General features: G+C 38.8%; 2 protein-coding genes across 2 annotated transcripts in view; one reads left to right on the top strand and one right to left on the bottom strand.

Moving 5' to 3' along the window:
* Nucleotides 1-809: 809 nt before the first annotated feature.
* Nucleotides 810-24,944, bottom strand: part of ACYP2 (acylphosphatase 2) — a 45,509-nt gene continuing 21,374 nt past the window's right edge. Inside the window, exon 4 of the mRNA XM_087777298.1 lies at nucleotides 810-1,511. Within this exon, the coding sequence (XP_087633424.1) occupies nucleotides 1,397-1,511 (115 nt within the window). The 3' untranslated portion in view covers nucleotides 810-1,396. The remainder of the gene's footprint in view (nucleotides 1,512-24,944) is intronic.
* The window catches only part of LOC148053062 (uncharacterized), a 28,886-nt gene continuing 14,620 nt past the window's right edge, over nucleotides 10,679-24,944 (top strand). Inside the window, exons 1-2 of the mRNA XM_087777184.1 lie at nucleotides 10,679-10,787; nucleotides 14,746-14,825. Of these exons, the coding sequence (XP_087633310.1) occupies nucleotides 10,679-10,787; nucleotides 14,746-14,825 (189 nt within the window). The remainder of the gene's footprint in view (nucleotides 10,788-14,745; nucleotides 14,826-24,944) is intronic.

Genomic DNA, 24,944 nt, shown 5'->3' with positions numbered 1-24,944 from the left:
CTTTCTATGCACACCTTGCTCTGCACAGATGAAGGTGCAATGCTTAAGTTATGAAATGTCCTTTCCAGAAATTAAAAAAGTGAACCACAAGTTTGAGGATGTTGCCTAAATTGACACTACCTAGCCTTAAAAGAGGTACAGACCAGGCAGTGGAAATACCAGCTTAAAAGTATCCTCATGAAGGGCATCTCAGAGGATACAGCCCAGGCAGACAACAGCCGAATCTGCCCGTGCCCAGAGCCAACCCGAGGCCACGGGACCATGTTACCACAGTATTACTGCGCTTTACGCACTACACACTTCTCAGGGACTTACTACAGCTTGAGCCTCCATCATAGCACGATCGCACCAATCTCGGTTAACTGAGAGCACTGCCAGATCACACAGGTGCCTGCTTGGATATAGCCGAGATCTAACCAAAGTCTTCCAGTATGTCCTAATCCTGACACAGAAGCACTTTAGGAGTGAGGATACAGGTCTGTCCCAGCCCTGACAGACTGCTTGGTGCCTGCGGAAAAGAGCACTATACATGAGAATTAGATCCAATACTGCAAAGACTTATCCAATATTTATTGCAAGCACATAACTCAAGTTTCTCAGGACCTTTCACGTACTTGATATGATGTATGTGGGTGCGTCATGTTGAATCAGGTTCCAACATACATTCTTAACTAAGGAGCAAACACAGATCCATAAGGAAAATAATGGAAGCCTTCAATTTTAGTAAGAACATCAAAAAAGCAAAAAACATCACAGCTTCCTTTGTAGTCAGTATGGATGTAAGCGTAGGTAGACAAGGAAAAAAGGGGTGAGAGGCCACACATTTCATCATCTTATTCCAAGATTTATCTGCATTATTACAGAGAACTTTAAACCAGAGCTGGTTAGATAATCTTACTTTGAGGCAACATATATTTATTTTAAGTTACCACTATATCTTAACTAATTATCACAAATAACAAGATCTACAATACAGAGCTGTTAGAATAGATCTCTCGGAGTTCCAGTTCTGTAGTTAAGTATTTTTGGTGAGATTACAAACAGTAAAACATAAATTTATTTTGCATCTAAAATACGATTCACAGTGTAAAGATTAGGTTCCATATGGTTATATACAACAAACCTCACTGTGCATAATCAACCACTGACACTTTTATCCATTTATCTAGCTTAAGATGCAACAATTTAGATATTGGCATTTCAGATACTATTGACATTCATGGTGTAAGATGCCTAATACAGCAACTAAGAAGTCTTACTTCATGTGAACAGGGACCATTTATATTTATCTCTAGTACAGAAAGCATCCAAATGCTCTTGTGATGTTTTATGGAGGCACAGAAAATATCACGCAGCAGAAACGTCATAGTTCTATGCTTAGCAATATTTTCTTCTATTAATATCTAGTGCTAAATCCTGAGAAGTCAAGCTTGGAAATCTCCTTTTCATTGGAAAAACTGGTTCGGTCTATGCGAGAACTTGGGCTTCCAACTTTACTCAGCCAGGATTTCCTGCAAGAAAAAATAAGAGAGGGTTAGCACTTGAACTGCACACGTGGGATTTATTCTCCTGTCATGCCTTCGCCTTTTTAAGGGCCGTAAGAAGCAGTCTTTCAATGAGGAAACTACCCCAAATATGTTTAGTTCTTTTCTGTTTCCCTTCCCTTTCTCCTTTAAAAGGAAAACAAACTATGTAAAAGGTATCAGTATTTCAAAAAGTATTACGCAATATTACATAAAAATACATCTGACAAAAGGTTAAAGCAGATTTACTGTAATGATCCCTTTTAAGTGCTTATTAATAGCATTAAAATAGGTATATACTGCCTTTGCAGATTCAATGCTACACTTTTAGCAAGGACCTAAAAACCATTCACAATTTAAAAATATTATGAAAAAAGAATTCCAACAGCCAGTTTACCCTTTTCTGACAGCTAACAAACGGAAATGAAAATTAACTTCAAAGCCAGCAAAAAGACATAAAGCAAACAGAAATCAAAATGATGTCACAAAGCAGTGCTAAATTATAATAATAAATACTGAATTTTATACAGGCATTTTTAATTCATAAGTGGCGATTTTGCATATATTTGCATTATGATCCAATCTCAAATTATGCTGTTGCTTGCCTTCTTTCACAGCAGACCAGAAAAGAGTACTGAACACAAATTACCATAAGGTAATCGAGGCTGGAGGCTGACAGAGCAATGGCTGCTCCTACACACACACACCCACTATATTCCCATCCTGCAGTAATGTGCTAATTTATAGTAGTGATGAACTAGCATGTGATAAAAGAAGGTGCACAAACACTTGAAGTGCAGCAGACAACACTGGTTAGAGAGGTTTATTTACAAAAGATACTTTCTCAGTATTTTCCGTGGTACTAAAGTCCCAGAAATAGGAAAGAAGGTATTTTAGTGTAGCATATTTAAGGTGAAATACATTCCCACATAATTGCTTTTTATAACTTTAATGATACATAAACTAGTATAGACACAAATGTGATCAGTATTAAAAATATATCATTATTCATTTAAATTCCAATTTGAAGACCGTAAAAGTTATGTTTATTAACAGTTAACTCATTGAAAAAAAAAAAATCACACTGAGCATTATAAAATACAATGTTCCTGCTGAGAGACTTTATTTTCATAATGAAAATTCTGCATAGAGATTGCTTATCTTGAGGCGGTAAATAAAAGACCTCAGGTACAGAAATGTATCTTGTTAGAGACCCTATGCGACAAATTATTTGTTGGTTTGGGGTTTTTTTTTTGTTTTTTGGCTTTTTTTTTTTTTTAAGATCATTTCTGACACAAAATAACACTGCAAAACATCTCAAATGTCTTAGCTGGTTATCAGAGACAAGTCGTTTTCTCCAAACTGTGCTAGCCCTTCATAAGACTGGTCCCATCACTAGCACAGACAGTTCCAAACCTGTATTCAGGACCTACATAACTAACCTTGTTCTTGAAATTCTGTGCACAGTCTTTTGATTATGAAGAGATACACATCCTTAATACTTTAAGAAAGCAGGTATGTCCTACTACTCATGTATTTTGAAATATAACCCTAGGAGTATGCTTTGTGGATTATAGACTTGCAGTGCCAAAGAGCTCTGTGAGCTCCTTCTGATTTGACCACTACAACAGAGGCTCTATATGGAAAGACTTCCTAGAAAACACAAACCAGGTATGGGTATTTCGTGTTCAAAGTGTGACAAGGCTTAATTTAGTATACAGCAATTAAAATGAATAAGTATTTCTGTCAGATGTTCACGCATCTTCACACCTCTTGTTCTTTGCTTCATGTTGTGAACAACCTCCCTTCTTGTCTGTTTTAGACAATGAAGCCTTTCCAGTAAGAAGTATAATGCAGGAACAGGACTACATGAGTGGAACAGGAGAATCCAACTTTCCACTCTGTCCTGGAGTGCTAAAGGCAGACCAGGTATTCCAACAGAGGAAAAAAGCCTAGGAAGACCAGTCCATTCTGCTCCATATTATAAAAAAATCTGAAACGCCCCTTGTTTATTTAACAGACAAGTCTCTAATATAGTTAGATGTCCTGAGTGAGAAAAAAAGAACATGTATTTGAAATACTATATTAAGAAATCTGTACTATTTTTAGAAGACTAACATGAAATCCACAAGCAAACAGACTTTTTCCCTTTTTATCATCTCGTTTTAAAGATGAGCTTGTCCTAGACAAACCCAGAAGAAATATATTCCTTGCCCAGCCTTCACAACTGTACTTAAGACCAAAATTCATCCATGGCTGCTTCCAATTCCCAAGTTCCACTGCATGAAGAAAGTAACTCTGCAAACTTTGCACAGAGCAAACTTTATTCATTGTCAGCTCCATATACTCTCACACGAATAAGGTTAAAGTACAAATAATAAAAATCCAATTAAAACAAATCCAGCTCCATGGAAACTCTTTAGAGAGTGCATGTATTTTATTCCTCATTTAATGCAGGAGGTAGGGAAGGAAGTGTTACAGAACCGCTCCCTACCTGGGATCTGTTTCCTCATTTATCTACAGAGCAGAAAATGTCATCTCCAACATCTTTGGTAAGGGTAATGTTTTTTTAAAGGGTTTTAACTTTCATTAGTATCCAGGTCAATAGACCTGAGTTAAGAAAAGGTCCTGTATCCTCCTCTTGCTTCACTCGGCCTTCTTAATTTTCTTTCATATGTGCCATGAATTTCAGATCACCCAATGTGTGCAAGGGATTAGCTACAACTACTAGCATTTGGAGTTTTAGCTTGCCATTTAGTGTCCATTTTAAAATCCAGTGCTGCTACCCGCTCCCCTTCAGGAGGAAGACGGCCTCCACCTCGCTTGTCACATGAGGTAGGTCTGAATCGAACAAGGACATTCCTTTAAACTGGTCTGCGACAGGACAGTATATAGCTTACTCTTCAATTTTAAAGGATATATTTAGTCTAAAGTTACACTGCTTCAATGAGTCTGGAACAAGAGCTAATCTCCAAAATAGCCATTTCCTACCATGTTTCATTTCTCAAGTACCACATAGCCACTCCTGGCCACACTCCAATCTTGCTGTTCAAAACCAAACTGGCAGTGCAGGGACTAAACCACCTCACAGAATCATAGAATCGTTCAGGTTGGAAAAGACTCTTAAGAGCAAGTCTAACCGTTAACCTATCGCTGCCAAGTCTTCACTATACCATGTCCTCAAGCACCACATCTATCCGTTCTTTAAATACCTCCAGGGATGGAGACTCAACCACTTCCCTGGGCAGCCTGGTCCAATGCTCGACCACCCTTTTGGTGAAGAAGTTTTTCTTAGCGTCTAACCTAAACCTCCCCTGGTGCAGCTTGAGGCTGTTTCCTCTCATCCTATCACTTGTTACTGGAGAGAAGAGACTGATCCCCACCTCGCTCCAACCTCCTTTCGGGTACTTGTACAGAGCAGTAAGGTCTCCCCTCAGCCTCCTCTTCTCCAGACTAAACAACCCCAGTTCCCTCAGCCTCTCCTCATTAGACTTGTGCTCTAGACCCTTCACTCAGACACGCTTTAACCGCGGGCTTACGAGTTACACCGCCTCCCCGCCCGGGGGAGCCGCCAGGCGGCCCCGCGCCCCAGCCTCTCTCCTCAGGGTGCGCAGCGCTCCCAGCGCCCCCTCCCGCCCTCTGCCACCGGGCTGAGAACGCCCAGCTGATTGGTTCATTCAGCCAGGTGGCGCCTGACGATTGGCTGTTGCCAGTGTGGGCCGCCCGCCCCCTGCTGGAAGCCTTTCCGCCGCCTCACAGCCAGCAGCCGCCACGGCTGCCGCATCTGGGCAGGGGCGCGCACAGAAATACCCCAAAACAAACCTAAACAGCATTCCCAAGCGCATCCGACATGCCAAGCACTGTTACTGAAGCCACTCGGAGCACATTGATTTTTCTCATCCTTGTGGATTTTGCTTCCTCAGCCCGGTGAGGACAGTTGGCCTCAAACAGCTTCCCCATATTCGTGGTGGCTTACTCCTAGGAGTTTAAAACAATTGGATCCATCGTTCTTTTCCTTTTATCATGTCCTTAACTAAAACGAACCTTGCTAAGTGACTCTGCCTTGTTACCTAGGCGACCGGGCTCTTCCCATTCAACGTATTATTGGAAAACGCCACCGGAGGAGCTGGGCCCGCGCCGACCCGACGCAGGCTCTCGCAGAAACAGTATTGCACCCGGGCGCCCGTCCTGCAAGCTGAGGCCCAGGCGCCTCCCTGCCCCCTTGTCAGAACGCAGCCCGACCCGGCTGAACCTGGAGACTTCCCTGGAAATGTTATTTAAGGAGCCTTGTCTCTGTAATACAATATAGCACAGCCCTAAAAAACAGCCCGCTTCAACTACTACAGGCAGTAGAGTAACTTCATGGTTTCCCTGAATAAGATTTATTTTTCTTTAAACTGAAGTATGCTATAAAACAGATTTCTCCAAAATAAACTGTTCTGACTGAAATATTTTCCTACTTTGACAGCAATTTCCAGCCTATAGTGTTAGAAATGGACCTGAAAGAGACCCACAGCATCAGCCCTTGGTGAGCTAGGCACAGGTCAGGAATGTGTTTGTTTCCCTTCACCTTAACCACAGTATCACTTGCAGGCGAACAAGAGAAATGTGTGCTTTTATTTAGAAGCAGAGAAAATAAAGGCACTGAGTTGTTTACCCTTTGTTTCGATAAAATATTGGCAAGAATGTTGCCTTTTGAAGATTGTATTTACATCTGTGACAGTGTATAGACTAGGATTGCAAATATTTATAAAATCCCTCCAAAACGTTGTTGTGTTCTGAAACAGTACCGTCAGGTTTTCATAAATCCTGATATTTCAATGTTTGCAGAAGAAATGTGGAATTCTTTTATTGCTGTTTGGCTTCTGAGCTTTTGGGAAGAACTTTAGCCATGGTTTTCAAGCTTTTCTCTACCATCATAAGGACTAGGAACATTTTACTTAAAGGCTTTGTTTTTATAAACCTGAAATTCACATCCAGGTAAAGCCTCCAGCAGCCTGTATAGTAAAGACATCTCACAGCTTACTGTGGAGCCATTCCATTATCCCTACACCTCCACTCCTGCTGCAGGAGCCTAAGAGTAAAGTGGGAATCTGGAAATAAGATTTATAGGTTCAGTGTTGGTGTGAAAAAACTAGCAAGAAAGACAAAAACCTTGGTAACAGAAGTGTTTGAAAATAGTTGTTTGGCATGATTTGAATCATAGTGTGGCCTGCAAAAAAACCAACACATTTAGCAAAAGCAATCAATGCCTTAGTAAGGTGGCAAAAACAGGTTCTCAAGAAAATACATGAGGGATCCTGGGGAGGGATCCTGGGGAGGGATCCTGGGGAGGGATCCTGGGGAGGGATCCTGGGGAGGGATCCTGGGGAGGGATCCTGGGGAGGATCACTATTTTGGTGCAGGATAAGGTCGAGAGGACTCAAGCGATATGTACAGTCAAATTTCTCCTCCTGGCCTTCATCCTCTGTTCCTAGTAATTTTTTTTAGCTCTCAAAACCAGGCTCTAGCTTGGGGTAAGAGCCTGAAGCCACCTGACCCAAGATGCAGCTGCCTCTCAAGCTCTGCTCAAGGGGCCTCTGTGCTGCCATGGAAACTGCTGCACCTCCTCAGGCAAAAGAGGGGGGGTTAAACAGCCATGCCTCCTGCCTGATGCACCACCACCACCAGCAGCAGTCCACGCTAGGCCAGGAGCAAAGGTCTGCACTTAATTGCGTGCCCATGCCACTTGCATACAGGCACCAAGAAGAGAGAGGCCGAGAAGCAGGTGGGCTGGAAATGAAGCAGCCTGTTGAGGCGTAGGCGCGGTGCCCCAGAATAGAGCTAGAGCCTGGAGGGGTGGGGAAGGCTGCGCTGCTGCTGCCTGCTCACTGCCTGCTCCAGGCATCCCGACAACAGGCATTTCTTGGCCCATGGGATATTTAGCAGAAGTGCTCTAACTGTTTTAGAAAGGGGAGAAAGAGATATTTAATCAAAACTAGTGTTTGACTTTGTGTTTTTAAACACAGCTGTCAGATGAATGTTGTTAATTTGTTTATATTTCTCCCTTTTCTGTCAAACCCTGCTGCACTCAATACCAGCATTTCGCTAGAGAATACATGATGAGCTTTTCTTCGAGGTACTATCTGAAAATAATGTCAACAGCAAGGGCAAATGAGCAGAATCTGGTATATGAAAGATACAAATTAGGCGTGATAATACCAAATAAGCTTCAAATACATATTTTGGTGTTGCGTTTCTATTTATAAACCTGAGAAAAATGACTTGTACATTAATCACATATTGCGTATGTTTTATTGGCAAGAGTTTAATGTAAATATGATCATTACTGGTTTGCATTAGCGCAGAATTTGACTCCATGTACCTCAAATTTACTTTGTTATTCATATCTGATCCATGTTAAATGTCTTCACCTCTTAATTTGAAGAGGAGGAATTATCCCAGAAAGAATGAAACCGAGGCTGAAGTTGCTTTTTCTTGTGTGCAATGCAAAGATCTGTTGGGGATTTTCCTATTAATCATTTTTGTAAACTTCAAGCAGAATTTAATGATTTAAACATACGCTTAGAAGAATGGCATTTTCATAAAAAAACTTATCAGAATACCTCTGTTTAAGCCATGTTAGGCAAGTCACATTTGGCTTCCTTCATAGATCTTATCAGAAAAAACTAAGCAGTCTTCCAGAAATTTGTTCCAAAGAATAAAGTAGTAAATGGAAAGTAAAACCAAATTCAGCCATTTCAGTAACTCAAAACAGCTTTTATGTCCACACTGACCTACAGAAAGTACAAGACAAAAGAGAATTTCCTGTTAAGCTTGTGTCCTGTCTTCCCCAAGCGGTGAACGTACCAGAGAGCCAGAAGCAGCAAAAAGGCCTATTGTGCTTTCTCCTTGTAATATGTCTGCCTCTACAGGGTATGATTTGGCTCCCAAGGCAGACTAGGAATTTTGGCTAACACCACTCCATTGCACAGGACACAAGTGAAAGTTATTGCTCATTCCACATCTATTAAATCAAAGGCCACAGGAAGCCTAAAATGAGGAGGAACTGCTGCTGTTAGTGTACCAGTTCAGGAGTCTGGAGAAAAGCTACTTCTGACACTTAGAAGCTGATTAGCACCCATCACCCACATGCACTATATTTAAAACAAGTGAATATATTAGAGTTGAACAAAGTAAAGTACTGTTGCCTCTGACCATGAATTTTATACCTGAAAATGTTACACTCTTACCTTGGCCATTTCAAAGCAACCCTACCGGAAGACCATAATGAATCATCACACTGAGCAATTCAGTTTTTCTTAAAATCCATTTCATTACACAGCCCGGTAAAAACAAAACAGCCACTACAGTAAAGAGAGCCCAGTTACAGCCATCCGACTGGAGAATTCATATCAAACCAACATGCATCCACAGCCCAGGAAAGCATTCAAATAAGATGGAAAATTGCAGATGACAAACGTAATCAAGAGTTTGAAAGACTACACTTTTCTCTTCCCTGGTAATGAGGTTCAGCAAGGGAGCCAGACATAAAAGCCATATGAGGACCAACCCCCACATTACCATGCTTGCTGTATCCTCTGTGTAATTCTCAGAAGACAGATTTACCCAGAAAAAAATACAGATTAATTTATTATGCAAGAACTAAAAATAATGCCAGACCAAACACAGTGAATTCCTTCAAGCACCACTGGGATTCTTGCTATTTTCCTCAAAAGTCTCCCTTACAAGTACTTAGGATAGCTTAGGCTGAAAAACAAAAAGACCCACTGAGAAGCTGCAAACTGGCCCTTTCCAACTTAAAAAAAGGAGATCTTAAAAGGGAAGCATCACAATTTTTAAAGCACTATGCTATACAGCACCGAGCAAGTTGAGTGAGAATATTTAATATTTCCAGTGTTGCAGTGACTGCACACGGATTTACCTTTCCCTAAATACCACTGTTTGAATACTTCAGGAGCTAACAGGTTGGCTCACTCCAAAACACGCAAGAGCGACTGTTTCTATCGAAGTGCCTTATATCGGCATCCACATACGTGAGCACAGATTAGGCAGCTGCTTGTCCAACTGTTCCTTGTGCTGAAGCACACATACAATTGCTTTTGTATGTACAAAATATTTGCCTGCCCATTTTTGTAGTAAAAACAGAACCCACCCCTCAGATTGTCACAAAAATCTCAGCCCAAGCAATTTTAAGCCGAAATACTTACTTCAAATGTGCTGGTAATTCACATACATTTTGTTCTATTAGGCCAACTGATTAACATATGTTGGGACTTAAAAGTTATCTTTAAAGATAACTGAAAACAGTGACTAGCCCCTATAGAAGTAGATGCTATTGACAGAAAAATGTAACAACTGACAATTATTTTTCTTTTTATCTATAGCTTGCAAAAGTATTTTGCAATTTCATTAAGCATTCAGCTATCTCAGCTCCATGTTTTCCACTGACTTTACACTATGTGATTTAATTTGGTAATTTAAATTGCACACTTTCAGAGGAAGCAGCTACACCCATCTCTTTAACCTGCAATCTCCAGGAGCTTTAACACAACTGTGATATAAAATAGTAGACATTTTAGTATATGAATCAGAAGATGAGGAAAATGTTTTAATAATGTTATGTTAGAGAGCACAACTGTTCAGAAACACACCAAGTAGATTATACTAGCTAATAGGCTGCTTAAATTTTACACAATGAGAAAATTTGAGCTTTAAGACTTACTTTCATAATGCTGTATTTTTACATTATGAATATAGCTACAGTAAGGAGGAAGCAAAAGATTAACATAAGGGTATGTTACAGCTATTATACTTTTTTACTCGACAAGAGCTATTGGTGGTTTCCAGCACACCAGAACACGCTCTTGAGGTGAACCCAGCATGGTATGTTTACAAGGAGGGTAACATTGCACCCACAGTACACAAGATGTGTATATAATATTCCCTGGAAATAAAATCCCCTTTGCAATTGATTAGATTTGTTACCAAGAACTAGGATTTGTTGATATTATTATTTATTGTTTCCCTAAATAACAGAAATAGATCTTGTATTTAAAAAGTCACATACTTCCCAAAGCCTAGCCTGTCTCCTCTGCCTTGAGGTCAGTCTCCCCACACAAACTGCCTAAGGCGGCGGAGCAGAGAAAAAGGAGATGCGCCAAGCCTCTGGCACGCTGTCCCCTATGGAAGGGGAGACAGACCTCATGGAAGTGAGTACGTCTTCCACATTGTCACATCCCAAAGAGTTGTATTTCATTTACGGTAAGAAAATTATTTTCATTCTAGCATGTTACTTTATGATGTTTTCCTTATGACTTCATATGCATCAAAAAATCATTCTTGAAACACCTAATATAAAGATTGTTTTTCCTCTACTGGCTTTATAAGTTCCATAAATTTATCTTGTCACTTGTGGGCACTCTGGTTTTAAGTCCATAAGATGACACAGGCTGTCTTCACAGGTAGGTATTAAATACATCATCTAAAGCAGCCTTTCAAGTCACTATCCCAAAGTACTCTGATAGGAGGTATCTTGGATACATCAGCTGAGATCTTGAATAAGAGGTAACAAAAGTAAGCATCAACTGTAAATGATTCCTACAGATCTACATTATTCAAATCAGCTTTGTAACATCTCTGATTGTTAGGCTTTATGCTTTCTACTAATATCACGAGAAGCTCGATAGGAAAAAAGGACCTATTCACGTGAGCGACCACAGTGCTGCAGGCATGCCTATGGCAACGTCCATTGCTGTGGTCTATAAACTGTCATTATGAATATACTCACTTAGTGAAAATAAACACACTTAACATCAAAGCGCCAAGCTATTTAAGGAAGCTACCAGCATGAACACATCTTTTGGTGCAATGTTTCCTTCTGTAAAAAAATTGTTATTTTAAACAAGGCTTTTACTATTTGTTGAAATAAGATCTGATACATGTTCTTTGCTATTCAGCAGTTCCTGTGCTCTACTACATCTTTTTTTATTATACCTGTTTCGTAGACTATTTCTCTAAAAATGTTTTCCGGTTTATTTGCAAGTGATAAAATGAATAAAGAAATAGAGATTTCTTTTCTAGGGGAAAGAAAAAAAAAATCTTTTTTCCTACAAAAATAAACCCAGACGGGAAACCCTAAACTGGCACCTTCTCAAGGCAACTATGGTACATGCTACTGAAGTTACCACTCACAGAAAGCAAACCAGCAGATTTACTGATTTTTTTTATTATGAGGATAATGGGCTTGATCTTTCCTCCTAAATTTTCCATTAGTTTTGGACATCTTCCTGCTGACTCAATAGAGTCTGCTCTTCAGCAGAACTTTTTTTGGTGTTTAGAGCTTCAGAATTCAAGAACTAGAATAAAAGCAGAATTCCACTGAAGACAGCATCTTATTTCTACTAAAGTCAACAGTAACACTTCTAAAGAGTACAGTGAGATAGACTCGACCTCTGTTTTTACCAAATTTAAACAATGATCTATGACTACTTACAAGAAATAAACATCTGAAAAAGCCCAAACCAAGGAAACCATCTTTGGAAGACAATTGGTCCATACTATTTTCAAGTATTCCTAAATAGGTATTGTTAGTAACTATTAATGAGCACCTGTCTCACAAAATTTTAATATTGTCGCTTATGCTTTATGTGATGTAAGCAGCCAGAGCAGGAATGTGCCTCAGGAGGCAATCGGAAAAAAATCAGAGAAAGACCCAGGAAGCACTTCTCCAACTCATTAAATGTGCAGTGAGCTGGGCAGTATTCTCCACCGCAAAGAATTTCCATTTTAGAAAACATATCAATCCCTTTTTTTAGGATAACTGCATATTCCTTTGACATGGGTATCAACTAGCTAAATCCAAGTTTCTCTTTAGTATTTTCTAGTCCAGATAACTTGCTTGGTTTCTGTTCAATTGTTTAAAAATACATTTTCAGAAGAACTATGGGCAATGAGCTAAGAATGTATGCTTTAATAATGAAACACTAAGATTTTTTTTTTAAATAAGCAGTAAGACTTAGGTAAAATCAGCTCTCTGCTGTTTTTATGTATAGAATTAAGCATATCGACTATTAGATTTTCAAGAGCATTGCTCAGGCAATGCCACCTTGCCACCTACTGTCTCTCACAAAGGTAGTTTATAACAGCAAAGTAATATGTTGTAATTTCTTAATATACAACAGGTTTTGATATTTTGCTAAATCCTTGGTAAGAAGAGAATTACTGGCAAAGTATAAGTATGTTCCTAAACTCATAAGTCTTCCCTTTTTTCATCTTTCCCTCAGGCTTCAGGGGCTGTCGAAAAGTATCAAACATCTCATTTGTTTTCTGTAATTTATGCCATTCTTTCCCTTCCCCCTTTTTTGAAATTTTATTCTGCCTGGACAGTTAAAGCAGACAGATCTGTTTCTAATCACTTTCACACTGTGGACTGCTGCAGGCACTACGTAGGTTTTGTAATGTGAATTGAGAACTACAAAAAAATCCTAGAAAACCAGTAATATCACTAGCAGCTAATTTTACCAAAATTTGTTTTGGACAAATATTTCATTAGTATTATGCTTGACAAAACCTAGGTTTTGCAGCTAATTGCCAGCGTCTCATCAATGCACAAGAGGATGAGTAGTGAATGCCACCAGGCTAGTCATGACTTACCATTTTGAAACCAATTTTGTTTTCCGTTGCAAAGCTTGCATGCACCCCACAGAAAGGGCTTTCCAGCAGAATTCATGGAACTGGGATAATTCACTGGTACAGTCACAGGTGCTCAGCGATGTTACATCCTTCCTGACTCGGAGCATTTCCTGTGCTGGTCATCACCTGTGTGCAGGTTTCGGCCCTTTCCTTGTAACTATAACATTCCTGACTTTCAACCATGCTAACACACACATTAAGAAGGGATTTAGGACTGCAGTCCAGAGTGACTACTTTCTTAACAAAGTGAAAAAACAACTAAAGTATTTAAAAGTGGCTCATTTCAAAGAACTCGCTTCAAAATGAACTTTGAGTTACTTGGTGCTTCCAGTGACAAAGGTTTCCAAAGGCAGAGATTGAAGTGCTGGCATCAAAGACTGGCAGGTTTCCTAGAATAAAACCTCTCAAAAGGCACACACTCGTACTCTTTGAATTTGCTCATAAGGTCTATTTGGCCATTTATAAGTGCATGGAGAATAAAAGATGTTTTCCTTTTTTGCAACACCAAGACCTTAGAAGCAAAACCAACAAAACTAATAATTTAGGAGGAAAAAGTTATGCAAGCAGTGTATGATTAGGGGGAGCTGTTCTAAATTAATCATTTTGCAGAATTAATGGCAGAACAGTTCATGTCATCACACACTTTATAAGAACAAGAGTATGCTCCAGCTTCCTTGTTGTCCAGAAAAAATAATCCAAACACTTCATATAAATCATGTCAGTTAAGTATGAACTTTACATTACAACAGCTGGACTGAAATTCAGGATATAATATACATCAGATGAAAAGGGTGGCTAGACCACAGATTTGGCTCCAGATAAAGACACTAAAAGCCTTCAGAAATTTGAATGCCCATTCTGAGGTAAACGAGGCCTGATTTTTAAGAATACTTATGATTATATGACAAGTTTCACCACCGAACAGATGTAACTGGGATCAGGAAGGAGGTCAGTGCACATCACTTCTGGAAGTCACATTCCAGGGACTCAAACTGGGTACCAGTAGAAGGAGAAAACCAGAGATCATGTATGAAAAGCCTAGTCTAAGTTACTTGACTGGCACCACAGTGGAAAATCTACAGCAGAAGTAGATAATCCCCACCTTTCAGAGCAGTGTTTAATGGTCTTCGTTGATCGCCCTTCTTTTCTTCCCATCTTACTGATAAGACTGGTGAAAACAAACACGACCAGAAGCTACAAGTCCTTTTACTACACAGAGCCCACTGCCTCCTCTGAACAAGCTCTCCCTGGACACTGAACAATGCAGTGGTTCTATAAAAATTTAGTTTGTGATGGTATAACTGAGCCCCAGCTGGACAGGCACACATAAGCAGAATGAATTACAATTGAATAAGCCTTACACAGACACTTAATTTCAACATTTCTCCTAACCCTATAGGTTGCATCCCCACCAATACCCCCCTTCCTTCCCTCAGTACCTAACTTGGGAATAACTTCACCTCTGTAAAAGTCTTCTGCTACTCCACCTATACTAGGTAAGATAAAGCACTCTTATTTGTCTTTTTAGCCCTCTCGGGAGCAATGCTGCTTTCAGCGAAGGAAGATGGCCATGCCAGAGCACTCTCTGTAGGAAGAGAGCCCAATGGTGTGAGATTCTCCCCCTGCAGAAACCAGTGGAAGTCTTTCCAATGGCATAGAATCAGAATTTCATCCTTTATGGCGTGATTGCCATTTCATTCAACATATTACAGAAATATAAGTGCAAAATAATAGTTTCGTTTCTGACATCACACTAAATCACTCTCCTGCATTTGGAGAGATTAGCAGCTTAGTATTCTATGAGAATTTTCAATAGAAAACACACATGCAAAGATGTCTGAAGTAACACAAGTGGTAGCACTGTGTACGTAAATGGATAGATACATCCTACGTGGGGCAAGACCTGCGTTATACCTAGCATAGACAAGAATACATAAAGAGCTGGATCCTTACTGTGACACTTCTAGATAGAATATATTCTCAAATATACATAGGTTTCCAATTCAAAAGACCTGCATTTTTAAAGACCAGGGTCAGACAAAACATGCCGCAAACTCCGAAATACCAATGCTATCTTAATCACCAGAGCACATTTCCTCTTGGACACGCATACCAAACCACATGCTAAATTATTTAGGAACACGAAACAGCTCCAGAAGACTGGAAATCCTGGTACTCGGAAGTCAATAGATGTCAAAATCCAGTCACCAAGGACTTCTCCTAACAATTCATTAGCCAGTGAATACTTGTAATGCTGATTGTAAGAATTAAACATATATAATGCCATAAACAATCCAGTACACAGTTGTTGACTCAGTTTTCATTGCAGTGCAGGGAATTTAGCCATAGAACTTTGATTAAAATTAAAGTAAATATATGTCTTAACTCTGCAGCACTTCTATGAAATTCTCAGTGTATACTGTGTAGCATCAATAAAGCAACATCACTGTACTGCAAGTTAATAGTTCCCACATTTAACTTTGCTCTTCTGTTCCTTCATTACATGACAAATACAGTTCAAGTAGAAAAGCTGTAAGAGTTACTATGAAGGTGCATGTAAGTAAAAAAATGTATCTCTACTCTTAGAGGAAAAACTTTCTCTTATAAAGCAGCAAAAAGGATTTTTATTTAATTAAAACAGTACATCCGTTTTGGCTTTAAACTTAATACAGGATGTTACAGTCTTGCTTACATATTTTTTTGGTTTACTTAAACAATGGAAACAAGAGTTCATAATTCAAATATTGACAGATCTTTTAATACTATGGTAGAAATCACTGTTCTTTCATTCTCCTTTGCTTTAAGGATAGAAACAACCTTTACTTCTTTATGCAATTTTGTTTGTTTATCCATATATTCTGATACAGTACGCAGAAAAATACTACCCACGTTTTCTTAATTTTTTTATCCCCCAAAATAGATTAAACTCTGCATTTCAGCTTTAAAGTTATTCCTACTCCGCTTGTGTTTTAATTGTTGGACATTTTTCATTACTTAGCTTTCTAAAACTGGAAGACAAAGCCCCAAACTTAAGAAATAGACCCTTCACTATTTATGATTTCAGCTGTTAACAGTGCTTCATCTTCAACATATGTTAAGGATCAGTTCAGTGAAGTTCTGAGAGACCTAACCACCCACTTAAATCGCATCCTGTTCAGGATATTCACTTATAAAAATTTTTAACCCAAGAGCCTGATCAATTACAAATATAACCAAACAACTGGTAAGCATATCTCACTATAACTAACTCAAAGATTAAGTGTATCAGTTTATGAAATCTGGCTTTAGCTTCTTAGACAAAGAAATCCAGTAGGAACTTGAAGAGGCAACACCCTTTTTAATCCAGACAAAAAGCAATGTGGTTACAGTTGAGATTCAGAATATTTAATTAAATATTAATGTCTACTGCTTTGCCTTGCTCTTACAGCAGCAGTAAAATGATAAAAAAAAAGCCAAAAACCCAACTAATCAAATTGTAATTGATGGCTGAGAAAAAAAACCCCTAAGACTCCTCTCCATACATTCAAACCTGAGTTACGGTGCTGGGCCTATCTACTGCTCCTTCACTGTGTCTGGGGACAGAGAAAGATCGCTCCAAATTGCTAGAACAGATTCTCTCCAAAACCCACAACACTGATGTACCCGGAATGCTGGATGGCATCCAAGAACTGGATAAAGGGATGACAGTGTCTTACCTTTCACAAAATGCAGAACATTGATTTTATTAGGAAAATAAGTCATGCATTTTTTCCAGATACACAATTCATACACCACTGGTATGACCAGCAAATACCAACTAGGAAACAGACAAAACCCTGAAGCAACAGGACACTTGGAAGGTAATAAAAACCTCTGTTTACCTAAACATGTATACAACCCCTACTTACAAGAAAGATTAAGAAAAAACACAGTGGAAAAAAAAAAAATGTAACAGGGAAAACCCTAAGGAGAACAAATTACCAGAACAGAAAACTATGTATAAACAATTCAGGCCTTGATCTCTATGTGTAGTTTTAATACAATTACATTTATTATGAGCACATGGGATGAAAATGCTTACATGGCTGCAGTTTTAACATGAACCATAAACAGTTCAAAGTTGCTATATTCAAATAGAACAGCCACACAATTCTGAGAGAAATCTGCTGGACACCAGACCCAGTCATAGATGCTAGGCAGGATGCAAAGAGCACGTAATGCAGAATAATGGGTAGCTTCCCAGTTCATATATATGTGGAAAAATCTTTTTGTTCCTCCAGTTTTTTCTCCGTCTCTATTACCGTTACTCTCACAAATCAAGGTTACCTTGCCACTGACACACCCTATTGCACAACTTGAGCACTGCGAACACAGCTCTAACTTGTGTTGCTTGCCATTAGCTCCACAAGCAAGTTCTGACAGTCAAAAATCACAGGTCCTTGCTAGTGCAAAGATGCAGCTGGCACAAATTTTCCTTAAGAACTATTGGTACTTAAGATAGAACTACTCATCAGCAAAAAGGACAGAGGAAAAAAAAGTTGTTTTAAGCAGAGTTAAATGAGGCAAGGATAGAGCAATAAGCAAGTATGAACAGTAATAGCACACCTAAATATACACAGTTAAAGACAGACGAACATACTACAGCAGCACTCTGCAACTCATCAGCATTCACATCCTGATTTTCACCCTTATACTCAAAATGACCACAATCTGTGTGAACATTGGCAGAACAGTCTACAAAGAATGAGGACATCGCCTTAAGCCTCCTGATGAGGGTACCTGGTTGCTGGGTAGTTTGTAGATGGCAGGAATAAGAGACACACAGTAAGGTCTCCCATCAGGGGTAAAACTCAAGACAGAACATCTCCCCTGTCTGACAGAAGATCAAGTGACAGATGAAGATAAACAAGCCACTACTTTGACCCATACACTCAAACACAGAAGCAAGAGAAACAAAGAACTATGTACACTTTCAAATAAGGACATATATAAACAGAATCACTCATGTGCTTCTACAGAAATCACTTTGTAGGTTGATCCAGAGTAACACGCTCTTAAACCTGGGTATTTTTGTGTAAAATGTGGTAAAGCACACCCAAATCTCTGTTCTAGGATGTTACTATGTAACATTCAAATTGCACTCGTCCCTGATGTTTTTAAAATAAGTTCAGTTTTAAAGAAAATTCCAAGTCCCAAGCAATTACTTATTATTTACTGTTCTTCAGGGCACCTCAGTGAATTCTGGAAGGGACTATGTTTGCTAAGGAATGCAGAACACTTCCCTTATGGCAAAATTCTTTCAGATAATGAAACTGCTGCATGATAGATGCTGTCTAGAGGATACAAATCATTCCAGCTGATCAAAAGAATTTTTCTTAAAGCAAATTATTTTTCATTAATTACTTTACATACATTTGACAGTTTTAATAGATATTTGAGGCAAATTTATGTTAAAAAATACACATTCAATAGCTATTTTTATCAGCAGTATCCAGGGAATATGGTCCAAGTGACTCTACACTCACCCCATAGGCCAGAAAGAGCTCTCAGCACAGCAGTGGTTAGCAAAGTTTTTAACAGGGTTGGTATCAGTCAGCTACAAAGTAATAGTAATGGCCCTGTTCAGTTCAGCCCCTGGGAATGGTGGCTCGGTGTGTAAAGTTGTCTCTTTGACTGATACTAAGCCCTGTGAAATAACACAAAATGAAGCGTAAATGGGAAGGACCACATTCTACCATGCATCCTCCAGGAATCTCTAAACAATATACCAGATCTCCAAATCACTAGCAACACTGGCCAGCTCTGGGTCTTCAGTGATGTTTGGAATTTTTAATCTCAAATTTTTCAAGAAATAGGAAAATCTTGAAAGATAATTATATTAATAAGGTACTGATACTTACTCCAAAAATTTTTTAAAAAGGGTATTTTAATTTTGCCCCAAACAAAGCACTGAAAGCTTTGAAAAATTCAGTAGTTAATGCAATTACTTAGGATGCAATTATAAACCACATTAAACTTAAAAGTATGTGAACTTTCATTCATTTATGCAGACATACAAAAATATTAACTCTGATCCAAACAGGTACGGACATGCAGAAAACAATATAATGTTTCTTTAAGAAGAATTTTACCTACATTTGTATACCACTACTAATACACCCAAATTATAACAAGACTCCTGCATGATATTAAGGGCAGATTTACCATTGCTCCAATGCTTTAATCTGACAGAATCAGAGTATAACACAAGACATCTTCATGGTGGAAGTAATTCGTTTGAATATTTCCAACTAGGGTCAAGTTCATCTTGCACTATTTAAAACATTGCTTCACTAGAAAAAAAAAATCTGTCGAACTTTGGGGTTTAAGCTGTGAGACACTGCAATCAGTAGGGGCAGTTCAGGTGGAGGGCGACAGTATGCAATGCCTTAGTGATGCCACAGTGCTCCAGCCCACCAGCAGGCCCTCCTGCCCGTGGGAAACCACAGCATCTGCAAGAGCTGACTCTAGGTTTGGAAGCCAGCCAGGATCAGGATGGCAAAGATGACAAAGCATGTTAGCAACAGTTTCACATTGAATCTCATTTACCTCTGTCAAAAAAAGTTACACAAGTGTTAGACCAATTAGCTACTTTAGTGGTATCTAAGTGTACCAGGCTTTCCTCAGAAGAGGCAGAGGGTCTGCCACAAAACTGAAGCTACAACACAACAGAAGAGATTAACATGAGGAAGGGAGTTATATCATCACAACCACTAGTACTTGCTCTGTGACGAGAAACTTCAGTGTAACTCACTGAATTCTGCCAGTAGCATTCATAGCAGCAGTTAGTTCTGTTTACTTCTAAACAGTTACTCAGAGTAAGATACTAAAGGTATCTAGAAAAAAGTGAGAGGCAGAGACTTCTACCTGTACTGCTGCCAGTCTCAAAGTTTTTCCACTCTGAATGTCTCTGCAATGTCAAAATGGGAAATGCTTTTGTTTTAGTACTTAAGTACCATTTACAAACAGGCTAACTAGAAACAGCGTGGCTATATCTACATTAGCCAGGAACAGACTAGCAAGAGCAGGTTTGTAGAGTACAATGGTTGGTGCTGAGGACCTGACTTCCACACAGTATTAAACACTTCAGACGCTCCTTTTTTTCCCCTGTGATTTCTTGAATTAGAAGATATAGCAGAAGCAGGATATATCATAAAAATTAAAACTTTTTTGAAGTGTTTCTGTTCTTCCTAATCCTCCTACTCTTCAAAAATAGTACTACTTAATCACTGAAAAATTGGAGGATTCCTCTGGAGTAGTAAGTACCTCTGACAGCCACAGACACCTCCAGAATATTCATCCTTAAATAAGTACAGATGTGAGCTAAGACTTGCATCTCCTGGCTTGTAGGTGAATACCATGTTAAATGGACTTCAAACACCTCATCATGTCTGCTACTGTAAGCCTAAAACTGTATTGTATTTTGCAATCACACCACACTATATCGCACTGTTCCTCCTTTAATTCAAACATCTCATTTCACTAAGACCCTGTAAGAATGGTATTTGAAGAGAGGGAAAGATATTAAGAAATAAGCACTGAAACAAGTTTCTCTGCATCTTTATGAATTATGCATTTTTCTATACAAGACAGTAGACAAGATTAATTGTACCTATGTTTATAATCAATGTTTTCAGACTTCCAAATGTTTCATACTCAAGTTTCCCCTCTCATGGTCACCATTATGACAGCAGTGTTCCTACTGAGTTTAGTTTGGCTCCTCTTATATCCCTCAACACACTGCCTGCTACGGGAATAGAATAAGCAGAACAGAGGTGGGGTGACATGAGCACACATCTATTATTCCCTCTAGCTTAGCATTCTATTTCTGCAGCCTCCATTTTCTGGGAACTTCGGATTGCTTCTTGCAAACAAAAGGTTTACACAGCCAACAAGAGACTGGTCACACAAATATTCAGCCTTTTTACTCAACTCAGTACCTACAGTGTTCAAATGGCAAGACACAGCTATCAACAAGTATTAATAGGTTTGTTAAATTGCTGTTCAGCAATTAGAAAAAATATTTCTGCCTAGGTCTTTCCAACTTCTGCTTCCATGTTGTTGAAATTTCATTTTCAAAGCTGTCAACCAGCTTTATTGAAATCAAAGTTTTTAATTACACTTGGCAATCCCGAAACTGCTGTCTTATTTGGAAGAAGTGTTCTTCAATATTAGCCACCAAAAGAAAATTGATATTTAAATTCATCCCTTTTCTCATGGCATTGATTTCCCTGCAAAGTAGATGGAAAACAGGATTCTACAAGTACAGTTGGTAAAAGAACTATCTAGAAGGCAAAAAATAGATAGCAATTTCTACGTACGCAAGTAGATTGACATCTAGTGTGAAAACACTGAACTACAAAGCCTATACTGCGTATCAACAAGGATGAATTTAAAATAATATATATATATATATTTGTTTAAATGACAACAGAACCAAATCCTCCAAATACAAGCACCTTTAAATCTTTTTTCAAATAGCTACACAGTGCCAAAAACATGGCACTAGAGACTGAGGAAAAGTAACTTCTCAAAGAGAAGAAGTGAGATGTTAGCAGTGAATCTTAAAAGCCAACGAGAGAACCAGAGAATCAGGAAAGAGACAGGAAGGCTGAGGAGCGGAGCACAGGCTAGCTGGTCAAGCAGAAGTTTTTGAGCCTTGGATAAGGTGAAGTAGAAGAGTTAGACACAAAGGCAGAATGACTGCATGAGTTGTTTTAGAGTTTATGACTGAAAAAGATCTTTAATATCTTCATTTCTGTGATGTAGGCCCAAAGACTGATGAGGAGTTGTGTAAGCAGTCTCTAGAGAACTGTGTTCTTTAGCACAATACATATAGCCATGAAAGACAAAGCCTATGTGTTGTAGAACAGATAAAGGGCTTTTCATAGTCATCCCACTAAAGATTGAACACTAGTATCAACATCATTATCCTAGAATTCAGCTTATTAAATACCTTTAGTCAAAGATACTTTCATTCCTGCAATGTAATCTCAAAAGTGTTTGTCACCTTTGTATTCGTACCGGTATCATGTCTAAGTTCATGGTAGCATTGGCAGAGATTTTGGACCTAAACACATTTTTCCTGGCAGTTTCAGTCATTTCAGGCTATTTGCACCTTCTTGTCTGTAGTCATTTTGTAAAAGCAGTATCTAAAGAAATAGTACCTTAAAAAGCTGACAGAAGTGCATTTGCACTACAACTGCCAACCTGCTTAGGATTCATTTATTGTAACAATATTGGGGTATCTCTTCTGGGCCCCGCCAAAATCTCCTCAAGCCTATTCATTTCATTTATATATTAGATGGCTTCCAGAAACTAATAGCATCAGCCTATTGCTAATATTTGTGTGACAGCCCTTGTCCATGCAGCCCCCCCTTTAGTGTCAGTGTTGAAAACGACTTTTAACAGAATACACACTTTCAGCCAAAAACAGTTTCCAAACCTCCTACTAAGAGTGGAGCTACACAGCAGCAGCTGGAGCCATTTGAGGTGTCATCCGCATGTACGTTCTCACTCCAGGTATTTAGAGGCAACACTCAGCCTGTCCACCCATCCTTATGCTCAGTGTATGAATACGCTAGATGGATCACAAACATTGCTATCTCATTTCCGCCTCACTCACAAAATTCTGGAATTGAAAAGGCCTTGAGGGAGAGGGGCAGGAGCATGGAAGTAATTATGCACAGGGACAATGCAACCTGAACATCTTGATAAGGAATTTTGTTCTATGTAGTTGAGTGACTGTGCACATTCACACAAGAAAGCCTTCAGGCCACACACAGTACTTTATTATTTTGCATTTGGCATCACCTAATATTACCAAACCGATAATCAAGGAGCAGTCAACAGCAGAGATGTTGTACATATAGGCATCTAAAATTAGTTATCTCCCATTAGCTTCTATATTTCCCACTATTATCCCTCAACTCAAGTTTTTTTCTTCCTGTTGATTGTCTCAAATCCAAAAGCCCTGATGATTATGTTGCATTCTGATAACCTGTTGCCCTGAGTGATGGTTAATTGCCAAAATTAATTTTTTTTATGAGTAAATACAATTCCTTAGTTTGACATTGACTCAATATGTTAATCATTAATCAACTGACAGTTTCTAGTGTTGTAGATATGACCAAAGGCTTGTTTTTACTCAGGAAAACTTCTGACTCATAGTGCAGAGGTTCCCTTGAGTCCTAAGTGAGTGATGACTTCAGGATAAGCTCTGGAAATGGTAAACGCATCTGGAAAAACAGAATAAATAGCTGCTCACTGTGCCATTTTTGCAAGGGCACAGAGCAGAAAACTAAGCCTACACACTGAAGTAAAACTTTCCTGACAGTAACTATACTGTACATATCAAGTCAACCAGAAAATAGTTTCTTGGCGCCATTTAAACTCTACAGAGTTCTAAAGAGAAAGCTAAAAACAGTTTGCTCAATACCAAAGACCTTGCCAATCTCAAATATATCCAGTTTTGCTCCCCAAGCTAAGGATTTTCAGAAGCTGCAAACAAGAAGACCCTGACAAAAAAAAAAAATCCCTATCTTGTCAATTTTTGTTTTGTGCTAGCAACCCAGCAACATGAAACTAACTGGAGAAATGCCCAATAAAGATCTATGACTGCACCCAAGATAACTACTCCAGAAACATACTGAAAACAAATGAAAATTACATATTTTTGGAACAAACAGCTTAAGTTTTGTTTTCCTTGAGTATCTGACAGATCTAGGGAGTATGTTTCTTTAGATTTACTGGACTCCATTCACCATATCTAACACATTAGAGACAAAATTTATAGTTCATCATGTTACTTTTAAAGCTTATTCCTACCAAAAGCAGTGTCATCTCCTCACGCCCTACTTCTGACACTCAAAGTCCTCCTCTAGCAGCCCTACTCTGTACACGTGTTTTTTCACTGGATGCAGGCAGTTTAAACGACCACCATTTTAAATATGATAAATCAAGAGAGATCTTGCATGCAACTACAGGAAGAGAAACACAACACAAACCACAAATTAAATATACTTCCCTACATCCTAAGATACAAAAACTCCACAGTTCAAGGAAAGACTGCAGGAGATGAAGAAATGAATACTGAATGGATGAAAGAAGTGAACGCATCCAGAAGCAATACATGAGATTCTTGCTGTGGAGAATCTCAAATTATAAAGCAGTTGATATTTCATACCATACTTCATTGGTTCATGAGTGACACACACCACACTGTATTTTAACTTTGTTGTAAGGCTGAGAAATTTGAGGCCCCCCCTCTACATTCAGATAGAGCTCTGACTGAACATTTTCCAGAAAAACAATTCAGAAGTCAGTTGAACCAACTATCAAACACGGATTCAGGATATGCTTTTTCTTATGTCATTAGTATTACACTGGGCCTGATTAGAAGTATAAAAGACTTAAACATATCTTGGCATTACTCGAACATAACTTTCTTTACTTTTACCATCCTTTTTTCTTTATCAGGAGAACTAGACATCAGAACAACAAAACATGCAGTGAACCTGAACAGATATGGCACAGAACAAGAAATACCTGGAAATTATTCATAATACTCTTAGTATCTCCTTTTCACTAATTATTACTAATCCCACACATTCAGATTTACTGATTAAGTGCCAGAAAACCATGAGACCAACTGGAATCTTATGCTTCAAAATAAAATTGAGAGGTTTTGCTTGCCTTCAGGTTTTGGCA

Source organism: Nipponia nippon, unplaced genomic scaffold (genome assembly GCF_047370975.1).
Source record: "Nipponia nippon isolate SJK-2023a ecotype South Korea unplaced genomic scaffold, ASM4737097v1 scaffold_4, whole genome shotgun sequence".
Lineage (NCBI taxonomy): Eukaryota > Metazoa > Chordata > Aves > Pelecaniformes > Threskiornithidae > Nipponia > Nipponia nippon.
This window is presented reverse-complemented; position numbering and strand designations above follow the sequence as displayed.